Here is a 19,373-nt window from a genome sequence, read left to right as displayed (position 1 = left end):
TAATAATCCACTTTTATTTTATTTTTTGTTAATTATGCGCCATCTTGACATGTAAAATGGTAATTATCGTAATGGCCTTATCTTAATTCAAACTACTTGGTATTTTTTTGTATAAAATTATATTTTATTAAAAAAACAAATAAACGAATTGCGGTGTCGATGTCACTTTTTTTTGTTCAAGGTGCGTTGTTTTTCCGCATGAATGACTACCTGTTCGTCGATGATGAGTCCTTTTCTTCTTCTTGCTTCCTTCATAAGTTTATTAGCCCTCAAGGCGTCTGTGAATGCTTCGCCGTCGCCGTCTTCATCTTCTTCACCCTCAAAATAAGGATCACCGTCTATAATCTAGAAAAAAAAATTAAATAGTTAAAAATGTAATGGTTAAATTCTTGGTGGGTCATAAAAGTCGAAATATTTTGCGTTATCGGTATCTTGAGCTAATGGTCCCCGTCGAGTTTGCCTGCGTAACGAGCCCCGCGAATATAATGAATACCTTCCTAGCAACATCCTGTCGCGGTGTTCTTGGTGTTTTCGGTTTAGTGCCCTCGGCGTAGGATAGTTACTGCTTCCTCGAACGTTCTCTCGGTTCGATATAACAAAAAAAAACTGGCCAAATTGTCGTGCAATGTCCCTGTACCTCTGTGTAGTCCTCGGCGATATAACAGTACTAATCGCGTGAGAATGGAATAATAACATAACTTGAACCGTTTTGTACGCTTTTTATTACACAGTTTTTAGAATTACCGTAATTGCGTGTCAAAATGTACAAAAAAGTTTTTGTTGGAAGACAAAGATTACTCAATTTCAGTGTAACTTACCTCGTAATGACTAAATACAAGAGTAGGATTTGCTTGACCAGAGGTAGTTTTTCGAATTTCATTAGCAAATCCATCACTTTCAACGACGGGTATTTGAGCTTTGACTCTAAACGTTCGTTCCTCCTGGTCCATCCCAACGGCCTCCAGAATACGACCGTGACGCCTTCCGAGTACAGAGTACACCTTCCCTGCGGCAAAAAAAATAGAATAAAAAAATTATCGTTGTAAATCGCGTCATAATCGACTATAAATAACCGCCTCCGGGGCGCGTCGGTCTTTATTTACGATATCTTCACCGCCCGACCAGGATTAAATTGGTATTTGTATTGTGCTAATGGTAATTATAATAATAATTGCGTCGTCTTCTACAAGAACTCGCTACTGTATACGGTTGTACAAGTATAGCTTATACAAATCTTACCTTTTGTGGGATATTACAGTCTTAAGAAGATAAAATATGTTAATATATTCATAGGAATTTTATTTTATTTTTCTAAAGAAATTTCTTATTTTGATCATCAAATAGTTCATATAAATGTAAAACAATTCTCCTTTGTTCTTATTGGTTTCAGAATAATTAAGAGAATACAACAGGAGGAAGACGATTAAAAATAGTTTAAGTCCAATGATCCCTTATAAGATAGTTAAGATTTTTCGCTATAGATTAGAGTCACGTAATAAAACTCGGTTTCGTTTCCGTTCAACGGAAATGAGAAAAACAACTAATTGAGGTCTAACAATTAGAATTAATCCATGCTGTAACTAAATATTAGAGTGTCAATTCTTATCTTTAATCTGTATTACCCTTTAATTAATAGCTCTTGCAATATCTCAATATGGTATTGTTCTTTTTGTTTGAAACCGAAGACATTGCGGGGGATATTGAGAAGCAATTTGAAACCGGAGACAGGGATGTGGTACGTTCAAGGCAAAAATACCGATTTATTTCTCTATTACCGACCGCCGGTCGGCCTACAAATTGGTCGCTTTCTTTTGAAATTGAATTATCGTTTTTGCCGCGCACCGAAGATTGGTCCGGTTTTTGCTGCGAACGAAGAAGCCTAGGGCCTTTGACCACCTACTGTTTCCCATACATCGTTTGTTGGGCGTAATGAATATTGAATTATGAGTTTGCGGAATAATTAAACGTTGAATATTCATTATTTCTACTATAAACTTAGCTCCGCGAGATTTTCCAGTAATAATATTGATGTTATTCGAAGTAATTGCTTGTTGGGAGGCGATGATTTGAAACTCTGTATATACAGCGTGGTCCATTTAACGTGACACAAGCGATTATTTCGAAAACGATTCATTTTGCATTAAAATAATCCAAATGAAAGTTGTTCAAGGTCATATGAAGGTCACGACCAATTTTTTAAATGGCACTCTATGTTTTTGATTGCAAAATCTGAATCTATGGATAAAATTAAAATAATTAACAAAAAAAAGAATTACCGTGTGGTTCTCTATCTTTTGTAGACAAAATCTACATAATTTTTTTATTCAAATAGTTTTAAATATTGTTTATTTATAAAAAAATGATTAACTATTAATCAACAACAAGTATAAAATTTATAATAAATGTTTAAATATTTCCCCACCCACTTCAATACATGTATTAACTCTTCTTGAAGACGTCACCTCTGCAAACGAACTCTCTCGTCTTAAAAGGGTTCTGGCCTCAGACCCGGACCAGCGAATAGGTTTATTGCAGAAGGATGATGGTTGCTATACCGACAACCTTCTGCAAAGCTTACACCTTCTAATGAATGTGCATTTTTCAGGTTCGGTAGACTCTATAGTAGCTCATGGAGACACCAACCACACACCGACTGCAGAAGACTGGCTGTTAGCTGAGAAGATCTGCACGCAGGACAAAATGAGGTGGGCAATAAACAGCTTTTAATAATAATAATAATAATACCCAACGTTATCGGTACCCGCCCTGCTGTAGTGGGGATTGGAAGAATTGATATCTCACCTAAAAAACATCTTTCAGGGATGCCTGGCGTTTCGCTACATTCCCAGTTGTTGGCGTGAGGTTTTGGTGAACTTCATACCTAAACCGGGTAAGCAAACTACTTCTTTCCGAAGTCTTTTAGACCAATCAGCCTCTCCTCGTGTTTATGAAAAACCGTGCGATCGTTACATAAGGGATGTCTGTCTTGTCGATAGACCCTTAGATTCTAATCAACATGCGTACACCCAACGCAAGTCCACACTGACAGCTCTTCACAGTGTGACCAGTTTTGTCGAGAGGGCGTTGGACTTCATAGATATAGAGGGCGCTTTTGATAAGACGACCTTCGTTGGTATTAACGAGCCTTTGGCTGAGCATAATGTTCCTCCTACCCTCTGTGGATGGATAGAGAGCTCCCTCAGACAAAGAATCGTCAAGCTAAGGGCTGGAAACGCCACAATAGAGTAAAGAAAGTTAGTGCCGAAGGGCGATTCTGAAGATATGGGGTTTGTCACCCAAATCTGCCCTCTGGATCTACACGGCTGTGATACGACCTATGCTCACTTATGGTGGTCTAAAACCTTACAGGTTATCGCCACTACCGCACTAAATAGAATACAGAGACTTGCGTGTATGTATGTTACAGGTGCCATGAGGACGACCCCCACTGCGGCCATGGAAAACATGTTAAACTTGCCACCTCTACACTTACATATTCAGGAGTTGGCGTTGATTACCATGTTGCGACTACGGGAAGTAGGACTTTTCAAGGGAGAGGAAACCGGAGGAAGTGCAGCACTTTGGAGGGAAGAGTTGACAAACACACCTCTATTGGAATGCTGCACGGACTATATACCGGCTAAATTCACATTTTCAAGGAAATACCTCACCCATTGTGGTTCCACAGGAGTAGATGAAAATAACAGCCTTAAAATCTACACTGATGGTAGACGGACTGTAGACGTGCAGACAGACTGGTGTAGGAGCGGGAGTATTTTCTAACGACTTACAGCTCCATCTCTCAGCTCCAATTACAGAGGTAAGTGTTTTAGCTGTAAGCAAGGATAAATTTACCTCTGCGCTGATTATGGATTGTCATTTGGCGCTTGAAGAGGCTTCAACACTAAACAGTGTCACACTGCAATGGATAAAAGGACACTCGACTCACTCGCGGAATAAGCACGCCGATAGACTGGCAAAAAGGGCTGCTGGGAAAGTGCCCTGTTCCCCCCTTTGCCGACAGTTGTCCTTGAACAAGACGACGAGACGGTGTATCACATCTTGTGTGACTGTACTGACCTCAAGGACTTCAGATTAAGAGTGTTCGGGAAGAATGGCCTTTGGTAACTCCTTAGCTGGTTGATATAACCGGAGTAAGTGTTGGGAGGATGCATAAGGGGCCCGTTGGGGCCCAAGTGCTGTGTGCGTTGCATACCCTCCCCGTAATACCGGAAGTAATACAGTATTACAGTGAAAAGTCAATAGCAAATACAAAAATAAATATGTATATAGGTATTATAAGTATAGTAATAAAACAAATTAACTTTGTTACTCCACAAACTGATCCTGCATATAATCAAGCCATACATTGTAGGCTTTCTTGACCAGATTAGACTTCACACATTTTTTGAAGTGTCCTCGTTCCATAATTATTATTTCTTCTGGCAACTTGTTGAAAAATTTAACTCCCCAGAAATCAGCATATTTTTTAGTTGCTTCTATCCTATGTAACGGTAATCTCAGTTCATCTTTGCCTCTTGTGTCGTGTGTGTAAAAGTTTGCATTCCCATTAAATTTACTTCTATTGTCATAAACATACATCAAACCAAAATGTATGCACTTGGTACAGTAGGTATACATTCTGTTTTAAATACACCTTTGCAGCTGTCAGTAGTTTTAAGATTGTATAAAGTTCTTATCGCCTTCTTCTGCAAACCAAAAATTCTTCTTAAGACAAGTGAATGACCCCAAACAACTATGCCATATGTTGCAACAGCATGAAAATTTGCAAAATAGGCTATTTTGACCACTTCATGATGCAATTTTGTTGAGACGTCTAATTGTAAAAATTGCTGACGTTAATTTTTTACTTATGATATCAGTATGTGGATTTCATGTTAAATAAAGAAATAATGTTTCTCCTTCCATCTTAATAAAATCAGGCGTTCCCCAAGGTTTCATTCTAGGACCGCTGTTGTTTTCAATTTACACAACAGATATCTTAAATCTTAAACTACACTCAAGTATACAAGCATATGCCGATGACACTCAGATTTATTCTAAATTGAGATTGTCTAAATTTGATGAAGCTATGACTAAGGTTAATCGTGATTTGGAGTTGGTGGCACTGATTTCTTACCAACATTGTTTGCAAATCAATCCGGACAAGTCATCCATACTATATTTTAGTAACAAAACAGCTTCCGGAAACTCAAATATTGTTATTGCAGGTAGTTTGATCCCTGTTGTAAATGCAGCGAGGAGCCTTGGTCTGGTAATTGATTCCAAATTGAGATTTGAGGAACATATTAAAAATTTGGTGCAAAAGGCGTAGTCGGTACTTCGCGATAAACATTATCCTTAAGGACACCTAACAAAAAAAAAATCAAGAGGTGTTAAATCAAGTGATCTGGAAATTGGACCAGACTCCTTCCAATCCATCGCCCAGCATAATCCCGATCTAAAGCTTTATGTGCAATATGTGAAAAATGTGCTGGACACCCACCATTTTGCAGCCACATATTTTGAAGATGTCATCTAAAAAATTTCGGTATTTCTCCCTATTCAGCATACCATCAATAAAGATCAATTTATCACCAATTGTGCCACACCAAACGTTAACCGACCAAGATTGCTGATGATCTAGTTCACGCAACTATCTCGGATTTTCAACGCTCCAATAGTGCATGCTATGTCTATTGACTTGTCCTTTGTTTGCAAAAAGTAGACTCATTCGAGAATAGCACGTTACCAAAGAAATTGACGTCCAACCGCATTCGTTCTTGTGCCCATCGACAAAATATTAATCGATTTTCAAAATGTGGTATGGGTGATAATTGTTGAGCTTTAATATTCAAGTCGTCGAGTGCTAACTTGAGGATTTACCTCAACGCTAGCTAATACCGAAATTTCCTTTTCTTCCGTAGTTACAGTTGCTCGCATTATCATGAAACTTCAACGTGGGAAGGGCAATAGACACACCTCAAAACAAACCGCCTCTATGAAATCGCCATTCTAGTAGTTTTATCTTGGTTCAAACACAGCTCATTGGCAATGCACCACTCTCTTGTCCTAGTCAGAACAAGATCAGATCTCTATACGACCCGATTAAAATGAGGCCCCGTAACCAATATAGTAGCGTCATCCGCGTAAAGCAAACATTCCACATCATCACCCAAATACTGAGGAAAGTCATTAATGTAAAGCAGGAATAGCAACGGGCCAAGTATGGATCCCTGTGGTGCTCCTCGCCTGAAACTGAGCTGTGTTCTATTCTTCAGGTAGGACTCGACAAGAGCAACAGCGTCACTAGCAACGTTATACACTTTAGATAGCTTCCTCAAGAGAATCTGATGTGACGTAGTCAAATGCCCACGTCAGATCCAAAAACATTGCAATGCAATGATGACCCCTTTCAAAAGAATCCAAAGACATGTCAACGAACTTGACAACAGCATCCTACCCTTTTGGAATCCGTATTGACTTGGGTAAAGCAAGTTATTTCCCTCTATATAAGAAACCATTTTATCATACATTGCACGCTCAAACACCTTGGAAAAAGCCGGCAGTACACTTATTGGCCTATGTAGGTGGAGTTATCACACATCATTTTGCCAGAAAGTCGAGAGGTCATTTTTTTCTGCCTTATATAACTCCAAAAGTAACAGGGATGGGAACATGGTGTCATTTTGTCAAATTATGGAAAGAAGTCAAAAACCTTATTAGAAGGAACAAGAAGGAACATATGGATAAAAAATTTCAGAATATTGATGGATGCCCGAGAAAGCAGTGGTGTAAAGAATGCCCTGTCGATTGATATACAAAATAATTGATAATATAAAAAACAATGCAGCACCAGGTGATGACGGTATAAAACCAAAAGCGGTGAAAGTACTGAAAGGAGTTTTGTCACCTGTTCTATCAAGTATTATCAATAGAGAAATAAAATTTGGTCAATTTCCCGATATCCTAAAGATAGGAAGAATAACTTCAGTGCATAAAAAAGGCTCAAAAACTCTTCCGGAGAACTATAGACCAATATCTATGCTGTCGGTCTTTTCCAAAATATTTGAATCAATTTTAAAAAGTAGACTACTGTCCCATTTGAATACGATTGGTTTCCAAACTTGTGAGCAGCATGGTTTCATAGGCGGTAAGAGGACACAGACTGCTATTATATCATTGTTGGAATTTGTTTATAGAAATCTCAATGAGAGCAAACCTGTTTTGACTGTTTTCCTGGACTTGTGTAAGGCGTTTAATGTTGTTGACCATGCTATACTGAAGTTTAGTAAATCAAGATCAGGACTATAGCTTCTGGGTATTGCATTGACAAAAAAGTTGTTTATAGCGTTTGGGCAACCAAGACAATTGCATGGAGATTTCGGATATTAGTTATCTGTTCCATTAAGAATTCTTCTTTGACGTTAGTCTCTTCTATGTCAAAGATATAAAAAAGGAACTTACCGAAGATCTTTTAAAAAAAGTTTCTGAATGACCTGGCTATATTTTGAAAGCTTGATTTCATATTTGTTGCGTCCTTAATATAAAACACAATTGAATAACTCCGTATTGGCTTGAAGCTAATGGTCTACCAGAAAGATTTGTAATAACACTAAAAAAATAACTTACATGCTCATATTTTGAGTAAGGTTAGATGAAAGATAAGTTACAAGAATTCCTTACCAATTATAGAAGTACTCCACACTCTACCACAAATCAAACTCTATACAATGCAGTTTTCAACAGAGAGATAAAAGGGTATTTACCAACCATAATAAAAGAGAAAAACAACCACAATAAAATGGAAAATTATCAACAGAGAATTGATAAAGCAAACTTAAAACGAAAAACGCGACATCACCAGTTCAAAATAAATGATAAAGTGTACTGCAAACAACAGAAAAAGAATTCTCTAATTCCAAAATATGACCCAATACCATATACAATAACAGAAATCACAGGTTCTCAAATCAGGGCGCAGAGAGGAAATCAATGTATAATAAGGAACTCATCATTTTTTTAAATTACTTTACGTTTATCCACAGATTCAGATTTAAAATAAAATATATAGGGTGCCATTTAAAAACTTAGTCGTGACCTTCATATAACCTTGAAAATAAGGTCAAGGTCAAAAGGTTTCATTTGGTTCATTTTAATGTAAAATGAATCGTTTTCGAGATAATCGGTTGTCTCACGTTAAATGGACCATCCTGTATATAGATATTTGATCGATATTTTATAGTAAGCACATGCTTGTTGTCTCTTTACGCATCCATTAGGTTGTAAAAAAATATAATTAAACGTCGTTAAGATTCTTCGAGCGTTACGTGATGATTAACAAATTCCATCCCGAAGATGGCTCTCAACTCTTCATTAATTAAATCCTCAAATGAGATTTAAGAGACTTTACATATTATATTTATAGGTTTTCACCGACTTGATCGTTTGTAAGAAATTCACTTTGGAGGTCGGTTGGTGGTTTTCATTAATTGAAAGTTGGTATAAAACAAATCAATGATTGTTTTTCGTGAGCAAATAGAGCAAATAATCGCAAATAATCAGATTTAATAGTCGTCGACCTACTAAAAACTCTTAGCTAACGTAACGTTTTTCTTTGTCAAGGATCGAAGCCTCGTCATGCAGCTGTCAAAAATAAAAGCAGGTAACAGACAGCTGACGCCTCTTTGTTTTCTTTATTTATTTTTTTTTTGATTAATTATTGTTATTAATTAGTAATTAGCCGAAAGTGTTGATATGAAACGTTTATTATAATTCGCAAAGCGAACCGATGCGGTCGTTGCAATGCAAACGCCCTCTTCGAGCATAATCACGCGCATTATACATAAGGAAGGTAAATAGCGTACGCTAAGTTAGCGGTCGAATATTATGTACTTAACGGTACGATATGGTGAATAAATCTTGCCGGCAGGAGGATAGCTGATATCCCACAATGGAATACATGAATCTATAAGGATGACGTTATATTTCACGTCTAGAGATTGAATAAAACATTTCCCACCGTTGCTCTACGTGAATTTATTAATACATTGTTGTGAAAGTGTTGTTGCACTTAACTGTTATATTTATTAATCTTGAACGATCTTTAGCAATTTCATCGTCATATAACACAATTGATTTGAACATTGCATATGTTACTTGATTAGTCGTTATTGTCTATCCATAATACAATTATGTCACATCTACAAATTTGTTTAATTTTTAACTTAACTTGTTTCAAAACATAATGTATGAAATCAAATCAAAACTATGGGTATAGTCTTCCAGTATCTAGTGGATGATTTCACTACCCACTGGTTGCTTATATTATACAGAAGGTGATTCCAATACTCAGTTGTTGCATTACAGAATCCGAACGTCTATAGTAGTGGTGGAACTGATATCCGGCCTATTACTTAGTACTCCACCATTCATAGCAATTAGTATCTCTTTTAAGTGTTGGATTATTATGGCAGATAATAATGAAGTTCAACCCCAATAGGACTTTTTTCGTTGAATACAACTTTATTTATCATTAGCAACTTCATTGTAACAATCCCTATACGATATATAATGATTACTAACAGAAATGTCGCTGTTATCACTTTCGATTATTAATTAAAGTATCCTCTTTTTAATGCAAAAGGCCGTTTTGAAAAATCACTTTTAGTTTTTGAGAAATAAATTTTTGAAATAATCGACAATTTTTTCGAATTTTTCAATTTCGGCAGATTATAAACTTTAATAATTCGTGTAAAATCGATTTTTTGGAATATGAGTATGAAAATTTCCCAAAGTGTTAATAAAAGTGTCTTCTTTCCAATGAACCAACCCATTTTGAAAAATAACTTTTAGTTTTTGAGAAAACAATATTTGAAGTTTTGATAAAATTTTCGATGTTGCAATTTTCATTGATAACATTCAAAATTCGCTATAAAATTAATTTCTTGAAGGATCCTTGTGGAAATATCACCAATTATTAATTAAAGTATGCTCTTTTTAATGCAATAAGCCGTTTTGAAAAATCATTTTTAGTTCTTGAGAAATACATTTTTGAAATAATCAACAAATTTTCGAATTTTGCAATTTCAGCAGATTAAATTTTAATAATTCGTGTAAAATCGATTTTTTGGAATATGACTATGAAAATTTCCCAAAATGTTAATAAAAGTGTCCTCTTTCCAATAAACCAACAGGTTTTCAAAAATACCTTTTAGTTTTTGAGAAAACAATATTTGAAGTTTTGATAAAATTTTCATCGATAATTTTCAAAATTCGCTATAAAATTCATTTCTTGAAGGATCCTTGTGGAATCTTTCTAGAGTTGCTTCGTTAGTTAAATCAGTATCATAAAAGTTCATTTTGTATCTTGGATCCAAATTAGTTGACATATCTTATCAGCTTTCTTATTAATTTCATTTTTATTCAAATATCGCAATAATGTGGCAATATAGGGTATCACTTCAGAAATGCACCAGAAATTATAACCATAATGACCGTTCCATCACTAGTCTATAGTAATTAAAAATCAAGTAATCAACACTTATCCAATATCTAGTAGATTACAGAAGGTTCCAATGATTAATTCCGATGCCTAGTGAATGATTTCAGAGTCCAGTATTTAGAAATTAGATATAGTTTCTATAGTGACTACACCCAGAATCCAATGGATGATTCCAGTATTTATAGTGATTAATTACATCATATAGTGATTATGCCGATGCTAGAGATTTATACAGTACTGATAAGCAAATGTTGAGTTCCTCGGAGAAAAACTTGTAATCGACACTAAGAACTTCGAAATGGAGTGGGATCTTCATTGAATTGTATGAGATTAGGGAGGTTCGATTCCAAGGATTAAGAAGATGTTGAGTAATTTTGGAGTCTCTGTTGCAAAAGTTTGTATGGTGTGCTAAAGCATTACGGATCTCACGTTGCACCTTTAAACTTCCTTGTCTTATAGGATCCTTTTCTATCAACATATATGTTAGTCCTTTTCCCATTTCTAAACATAGTTACATTATCGTTATATTCATCACTGTCACTGATTCATCAATCTGTCACATGATTGTCATCAGATGTTAAATCTGCCAGCTCTTCTTCTTTTAGTTCAGAATCATCTCATCAAGTAGCTCTTCAATATCTCACTGAATGATGGGCACCAAAACCATCTCCCGGTAAACACCGCTTGATTGTGGTTGTGTTTTTTGTGGTTGTCATTTATAAACCAATAATTAGATACCATAAAACCAGGAGTTCTTGAAGACATTTGTTTCCATTGTACCTTGAATTAGTGCAATTAATAGAAGCAGCTCTTCTATCAATTTCAAATTGTGAAGGCTGTGACGATTTTTAAATTTGTCGAACCAACCCTTACGTGCGACAAATAGTTTATCATAAAACTGTCGTAGAGCTTTGTAGATTTAGCTTTAATGAGTCCTCAATCTATAAAACTGAAATTTCACCACTTTTTCGAATTTTCCTTTATTTTCATCAATAGCTCTTATATTAGCTTCGTTAACGTTATTTTTTCTAGCTACTTCTGCTAAAGTCAATCTCTTATCCAGATCGTCTAATATCGGACGTTTTTGTAAAAGTCGAATGAAATCTCCTTTGAGAACTTAACTTCTAAAAATTAGATTTGGACGGTTTATTAAAACTAAAAAGTGATAAAAAGATGTGGCACATTTAACAGAACGCAAAAAATTTTGAGAACGAAAGAATTCGATAACAGGTAAAATTAGAAACTTAATTTATTATGTTATTTTTTAAACTAATTTTATGGTTGCAGAACTCGTACACATGAAGAGGTTTGCGAAATTTATAGGACGGGGTACTGTATCGTCCGAAAAGTGGTCGCCATCCTGTATCAGACGAAACAAGAGCAAACGTTTTATTATCTGTGATTGAAGACCCTCATAAGCCTAGCAGAGTAGTTGCCACAGAGAATAATTATGTTAATAATTATAGTTATAAAAATTGAACGTAAATGATCCAGATCGGAGGATGCAGTTTTGCGAGACAATATTGGATCGATTAAACGATAACCCAAACTTTCAACAGGCAGAACTGGAGATATTGGTTGGACGAAAATCCTCACTGGAAGATGAAGACACAGTATCCTCAAGAAGTTAATGTATGGGCATGAATTTCCAATGATAAAATTATTGGGCCTTATTTTTTTAATGATACCCTAACAGGGAAATTGTACTGGGCACTTTTCGAATTAGAATTAATTCCGAAATTAGCCAGACGCTTTCCAGCTGATATGAATCCTCGTCTCGTGCACATACTGCTTTGGTTTCAACAAGATGGAGCTCCTCCTCATTATTGACGAGGTGTCCGTGACATTCTAGAGTGTTGACCAAGTAAAACGTAAAGGTTGTGTGCAACCATCTCAGAACAAAGGCTAACCGCTTCGAAGAGTCAGAAGAGAGGAAAGTACAGCTGAAGTTCTTGAAGCGGTGAAATTCAAGTTCATACGTTTCTATACGCCGGATTTCGATAGATTTAACATTAAGCCAATCAACAGTATGGAGAATATTAAAGGAAAATCGTTTGCACCCATACCATCTTAGTGTCCATCAGGCTCTTGGTGGACGAGATTTTGAAAGAAGGCTGGCTTTTTGTAATTGGATTTTGGATCAAGACGACGATTTTCCTAGACGTGTTCTTTGGACCGATGAATCGCTTTTTAAAAGTAATGGAGAGGTAAATCTTCATAACACCCACAACTGGGCAAGGGAAAATCCGCACTGGGTGAGATATGTTGACAATCAACACTTATGGACCCTCAACACGTGGTGTGGTATAAAATGTGCTGAACATCTACTATTATCTATGGTATCAACACGATGGGTGTCATTCACATTTTGCAGTTGTTGCACGTAGGGTAATTGACCAGCATTATTCCTGTCTACATGGAACCGCCTACAACAAGGGAGAATATGAAACTCCGAATTCGTCGAACATGCCAGTCCATTAACGCTAACGAAATTCGTCGTGCAGTTAATGCTGTAAGGAGGCGAGCAAGAAGGCGTGTGGCTGTTGATGGGAACGTTTTTGAACGTTAAAATTTCTTTACGTTCGTTTTTGTTGTTAAAATTTTAAATAAAGTGTTAAAAAAGTCATTGCTATTGTTTGTTCAGATTGTTGAGCGTTTTTAAAATATCTATTCTACGATAAAACTTAATTCATATGACAACTTGGAAAATTTCTAAGTTGATGTCATTACCACCAACTTCCGGTGTGATAAAAACTGGTGCATTGGATTCTTTATATACGATTTTATTATCATATTTTTTATTGCAACTTCTTAGGTAATCGCGTTTTTGAGAAAAATCCCTGGTCTGAATCACCCGGTATATTGTGCTTTTTGTAGTGTTGACTTAATTTCTGTGATTATCATGGAGATTTTAGCACCTCGCCCTTTTGAGAATGTATTATGCTTTATAACAGTGTTGACCAAGTTTTTGCCGATATCACGGAGGCTCCATGTTCGAGTGTATCTGTTAGCAACTCGAGTAGTAAACTACCGTATTTTTTCGAATCTTATCCGCATTCGAATCTAATCCGCACCCCGATTTTAAAAATGCATAATGGTAAAAAAATTTAGTTTGCGAATGTAATCCGCATCTTTCTCTGAACAATTCGACAACACCAAAACTATGCGATGCTTGTTGTTAACCATAAATATATAATTTTTCCGTTGACTGACGCTGATCCACCTAAAGAAACCTTGTTTACGACGAGTTTTTATTGCACTAAACTTTAAATTTACCAAGCCAGAAAAAATTGGAAAATAAATATAATTTTAAAAATAAATAGTAATGCCTAACACGAATTCAGTTCATATACTGCCCTCGTAGTAGCTCGAACTTGGTGTGTGTTTAATTATTATACATATAACAGCGTAATTATGGAAAAAAAGTAGCAAAAATCGAAGAAGTTCTTCTATACAGCGAAGTTTAAAGAGATGTTATTATGTTAGCGTTAAAAGAAAGAAATCGAAAAGCTGGTACAATTTTTGCCGTTAATGAGAGTAACGTTGTGGCTGTTTGTGAAAGACAAGGCAGCTATTGTAGACTGAGGCATCGTGCAAAAAATTTACCGGGTCAAAGAAGAGACGATTTCATGAAATTGACGAGGCAGTTTTCTGGTTCTCTCAAGAAAAACGGAAGGAGAGACTAAAAAATTTTTAATACTAACAAAGGTTGGACAAACTACAATTTCCCAAAAGGTCCTAATGATTTTCAAAAAAATTTCAATTTGTCTCAAACTGTGAATGCCGACGAAATGGCAGTATATCTGGATATGCCTCCCAATTTCCTTAGAATCGAGTGGTTGCGAAAAATTGTGCATAACATTAGTATGCTAGCAGTAACAAGTGATAGGGAAAAATTGCTGTCATTTATAATATTGAGAAAAAAACCATTCTGACATCCGAAAGACTTCCCGAATGACGTCTTAGGGCACAACAAAAAGGATGAATAATAGAAAAGCTGATGATGGAATGGTTAAGACAAGTATGGAGTCGTAGACCAGGAACACACATGGAAAACGATCCCTGAAAACAATATTATAACATCATTTAAGAAGTTTTGTATAACCAATGCTTTGGACAGATCCGAAGATGACGTAATATGGGCAGAAAATGATACATAAAAATGTAAATATCATTCTAAAACCCTTAACAGTGTTATTGTTATAATGCGATTTTATTTTACTATTTTCCAAATCGCAACTATACGACTGCGAATCTAATCCGCACTCGATTGTAATTCGCATTCGATTTTAGAGCATATAAAATTTGTAAAAAGGGTGCGGATTAGATTCGAGAAAATACGGCAATTCCAGGATAGGATTGAGAACACTGAGACGCAATTATTTTTTCATAACCAATATTTCGCTTTTTTTATTAAAGCTTCTTCAGGATCCTCAATCCTACCCTGGAATTAGTTTACTACTCGAGAATATATTATGTTATATAACAGTGTTGGTCAGATTTCTGTCATTACCATGAAGACTCCAGCGCCTCGCCCGCAAGCGACCTCGACATTTTGAGTATATATTGTGCTTTTTGCAGTGTTGACCAAATTTATGTCATTATGATGGAGATTCCAGCACCTCGCCTTCAAGCGACATCGGCCTTTTGAGAATATATTATGCTTTATAACAGTGTTGACCAAGTTTTTGTAAATATCATGGAGGCTCCAGCGCCTCGCCCGCAAGCGACCTCGGCGTTTTGAGTATATATTATGCTTTTTGTAGTGTTGACTAAATTTCTGTTATTATCATGGAGATTCCAGCACCTCGCCCTCAAGCGATATCGCCGTTTTGAGAATATATTATGTTTTATAACAGTGTTGACCAAGTTTTTGTAGATATCATGGAAGCTCCAGCATCTCGCCTGCAAGCGACCTCGGCGTTTTGAGTATATATTGTGCTTTTTGTAGTGTTGACCAAATTTCTGTCATTATCATTGAGATTTTAGCACCTCACCGTCAAGCGACCTCGGCCTTTTGAGAATATATTATGCTTTATAACAGTGTTGACCAAGTTTTTGTCGGCATCATGGAGGCTCCAGCGCCTCGTCCGCAAGCGACCTCGGCGTTTTGACTATATATTGTGCTCTTTATAGTGTTGACCAGATTTCTGTCATTATCATGGAGACTCCAGCGCCTCGCCCGCAAGCGACCTCGGCGTTTTAAGTATATATTGTGCTCTTTATAGTGTTGATCAGAGTTCTGTCATTATCATGGAGACTCCAGCGCCACGCCCGCAAGCGACCTCGGCGTTTTAAGTATATATTATGCTTTTCGTAGTGTTGACTAAATTTCTGTCATTACCATGGAGACTACAGCGCCTCGCCCGTAAGCAGCCTCGGCGTTTTGAGTATATATTGCGCTTTTTGTAGTGTTGACCAGACTTCTGTCATTATCATGGAGACTCAAGCACCTCGCCCTCAAGTGATCTCGGCGTTTTGAGAATATATTATGTTTTATAACAGTGTTGACCAAGTTTTTGTAGATATCATGGAGGCTCCAGCGCCTCGCCCGCAAGCGACCTCGGCGTTTTGAGTATATATTGTGCTTTTTGTAGTGTTGACTAAATTTCTGTCATTATCATTGAGATTTTAGCACCTCACCGTTAAGCGACCTCGGACTTTTGAGAATATATTATGCTTTATAACAGTGTTGACCAAGTTTTTGTCGATATGATGGAGGCTCCAGCGCCTCGCCCGCAAGCGACCTCGGCGTTTTGACTATATATTGTGCTCTTTATAGTGTTGACCAGATTTCTATCATTATCATGGAGACTCCAGCGCCTCGCCCGCAAGCGACCTCGGCGTTTTAAGTATATATTGTGCTTTTTGTAGTGTTGACTAAATTTCTGTCATTACCATGGAGACTACAGCGCCTCGCCCGCAAGCAGCCTCGGCGTTTTGAGTATATATTGCGCTTTTTGTAGTGTTGACCAGACTTCTGTCATTATCATGGAGACTCAAGCACCTCGCCCTCAAGCGATCTCGGCGTTTTGAGAATATATTATGTTTTATAACAGTGTTGACCAAGTTTTTGTAGATATCATGGAGGCTTCAGCGCCTCGCCCGCAAGCGACCTCGGCGTTTTGAGTATATATTGTGCTTTTTGTAGTGTTGACCACATTTCTATATTGAATATTTTATATTGAATAATACCAACCCATACAATACATTAATAGAAAATCTTTCTTGATGTTTCGTGGCTAAAACATTGTATGGGTTTTCATCCGCCCAAACATGGATATTATGGAAGTTGATGACGCCATCTCGGGTAAATCCAGCTTAATCTTTAAACCACACTTTTTCTGGAAAATTTCTGTCATGGCGCCATTGTTCCATAATCACGACTGAACTGTAGTCTTGGGATGCTATCGGTGGGTTTTAAGGCCTGCACTTTTTGGAAATGATATGGATGCAGTAGCTGATCTTTAAATACCTCCCAAACGGTGGTTTTCCGCACATTTTTTTGTACCGATAATCTCCTAGTGCTTACCGTAGGATTGATAGCTACTGCATTCTTCCACTTCTACAGTCCTCGTAGTGCATGATCTTCCACAGTCGCAACGATTTTCCTTAAAGCGTCCAGTTTCACACAATCTTCTATGAATAGAAGCGAACGTTTGTTCACAGGGAAGTTGTAGACCTTTAAATATATGAACGCAATTTCCGGGTACCCTGCATATTTCTAATATATTATTTGATAATACATATTTCTTTTAATAGTCTTTCTAACTGTTTTCATTATTTTCGACTTATAGATTTACTTCAGACAATTTGTATATTTTACGAACAATGTATTAATATCCATCTAACAAAGCAATTCTTTAGTGAATGGAAAGTGCCGGATATCCATCCCGTTACAAGAAGGAAACACTACCGGTTTCCATTCATCGCAAAAAAATGAAGTGGCGAATAAAATTTATTACTTTATAGAATTGAAGCCATTTATTAATCAAGTATATCCTTTAACATATTAATCAATTAAATCGCATTGTTAAATTAATTATTACTTGATACAAGTTTTAAGTATTCAAATAATTAATTTAATTAGTTAATTTTGAAAATGTCTACTAATTTTGAAAAAAAATCTTCCCTTAGAACGAGCGCGTGAAGCGATAGACGCAGAGCATTTGCTCCGCAATACCAAAATACGGTACCATTGGCCAAGAAGTGGGTTAACCTGAGGATCGGTAGCGGCGTACATAGTGCAATGAAGCTTCTATCTGGGAACAGACCTGCACTAGCATCCGCCGGTACCACTCAAGTCCGAGGGAGTGCGAAACAACATTTACATCTTCAGAGGCGCTCTCGAACAGTTTGGCTCCGAGTCTAAGGTTTCGGTTTTGAAGATGCGCGACATCGTCTTTAAGTTTTTGGCGTTCGCGGCCGCTTCCGCCATATCTACCGAAAATTTACGTTTTTCCGATCGACAATACAACGATTGGTTCCGGCAGGGACGTTCTTCGGAAATAATCGCCGGTAACCTCGCGGCTGCCACCGAAGGTAACTCCACCACGACCACTACATCAAACGCAGTTCCAAAATCGACGTTTTACCACCCTGTGTCGACAATTATCACCAATAACAGCAACGATTCCACCAACAAAATAAAAAGTACAACCCCTATTACAACAACCACCGAGTTCGATGTGACGGACACCACGCTGTTTGATTCCACCACGTACGAAGATGAAAAAACTACAGAGGAACCAAGGGATTTCTATCAAACGAAGCTAGAAAAGACCGAGGTGAAGATCGCCTCCAACATAAGCCAGGTTAGTACCGGAGACGACCTTCAAATCTGACGTCCTTTGTTTTGTGCACGCGTTCGTTTACATCTATTATAATTGCAATACGCGTAAAACCGTCGCGGCTAATTAATTTCAATTCGGACTCGTATTAATAACGTTATAATTGACATTTTCTCGAGAAAAAGGCCCTTAATGAATATTTAGTGTCTTCTTTAAACATTCGTCCTTTGAGTACCCTACATAAAACTATCTTACGGACCCAGTTGGCCTTGGTTCACGTAATCTCGACTCAAACTGCACGATTTTAACCCTCGCGTCGACGTTGCGCAAAAAAATGTACATCCCGACAAAGCTGATGATGGAATCTTTTCTTTGCCCGTTCGACATTGAACGTTTTCTTTTCGATGTCATCAGTATATAAGTTCATTTCATTGGGCATTGATGATATTTAATATAAAAATGTATTATAATGTTATAATAAGTTCGGTTCAATATCAATGACCTTGCGTTGAAAAATTTTCACTTGGGTGAATGGTTCGATTCAAAATCGAAATGGAATCGCCGGGGGCTTAGTGGCGTATCGGTTTGTCATTTATTGAAAACGAAACCGTCCGTTTACCGAGGCCCGTTACTTGAACCATTGTCAATTTTAACTACTTTACGGAATTCTGTTGTTCCGCGCGAAACAGTTTCTTTCAGAGATTGTGCAACTGGGCACGACGATCCTACCGCTTCCTGGTTCTTACGAATTCATCACGATTTTTTCCATATCGTTAGCTTTAATAAATCGTTAGAAAGCTATAATTTTCCCAGACGCGTCCTCGTTATGAATTTACGGTGTGCTTTCGTTTTCGATATTTTTGCTGATGCGGGGAAAGTCGATCATAGGAATTAGGTGGACGGCTACGTATATCATGTTCCTTTCAGGCTACATCCTTAGAATTACTGGGACGACGTATCCGCAAAAGAAATAATAGAAATCCAATTACTTCATTTTTATTTTTGCTAATATTTCTGAGGATTTATTAATACGAAAGCGGATCTGATTTTGTTTTATAATTTTCTTTTTAAATATTATC

General features: G+C 36.9%; 2 protein-coding genes across 3 annotated transcripts in view; one reads left to right on the top strand and one right to left on the bottom strand.

Annotated features, from left to right (window-relative positions):
* The window catches only part of LOC111419448 (elongation factor-like GTPase 1), a 69,360-nt gene continuing 49,987 nt past the window's right edge, over positions 1 to 19,373 (bottom strand). For both annotated transcript variants that reach the window (XM_023052258.2, XM_023052250.2), the window contains 2 exons: positions 819 to 1,006; positions 1 to 345 (listed from right to left, as the gene is read on the bottom strand). In XM_023052258.2, the coding sequence (XP_022908026.1) occupies positions 163 to 345; positions 819 to 1,006 (371 nt within the window). In that variant the 3' untranslated portion in view covers positions 1 to 162. The remainder of the gene's footprint in view (positions 346 to 818; positions 1,007 to 19,373) is intronic.
* Positions 17,748 to 19,373, top strand: part of LOC111419462 (doublesex cognate 73A) — a 39,963-nt gene continuing 38,337 nt past the window's right edge. The window contains exon 1 of the mRNA XM_023052271.2: positions 17,748 to 18,318. Coding sequence (XP_022908039.1) covers positions 17,893 to 18,318 — 426 coding nt within the window. The 5' untranslated portion in view covers positions 17,748 to 17,892. The remainder of the gene's footprint in view (positions 18,319 to 19,373) is intronic.

The sequence above is a fragment of the Onthophagus taurus genome, chromosome 8, assembly GCF_036711975.1.
Source record: "Onthophagus taurus isolate NC chromosome 8, IU_Otau_3.0, whole genome shotgun sequence".
Classification (NCBI taxonomy): domain Eukaryota; kingdom Metazoa; phylum Arthropoda; class Insecta; order Coleoptera; family Scarabaeidae; genus Onthophagus; species Onthophagus taurus.
The sequence above is the reverse complement of the archived record's forward strand: the minus strand, read 5'-3'. Positions and strand labels throughout refer to the sequence as shown.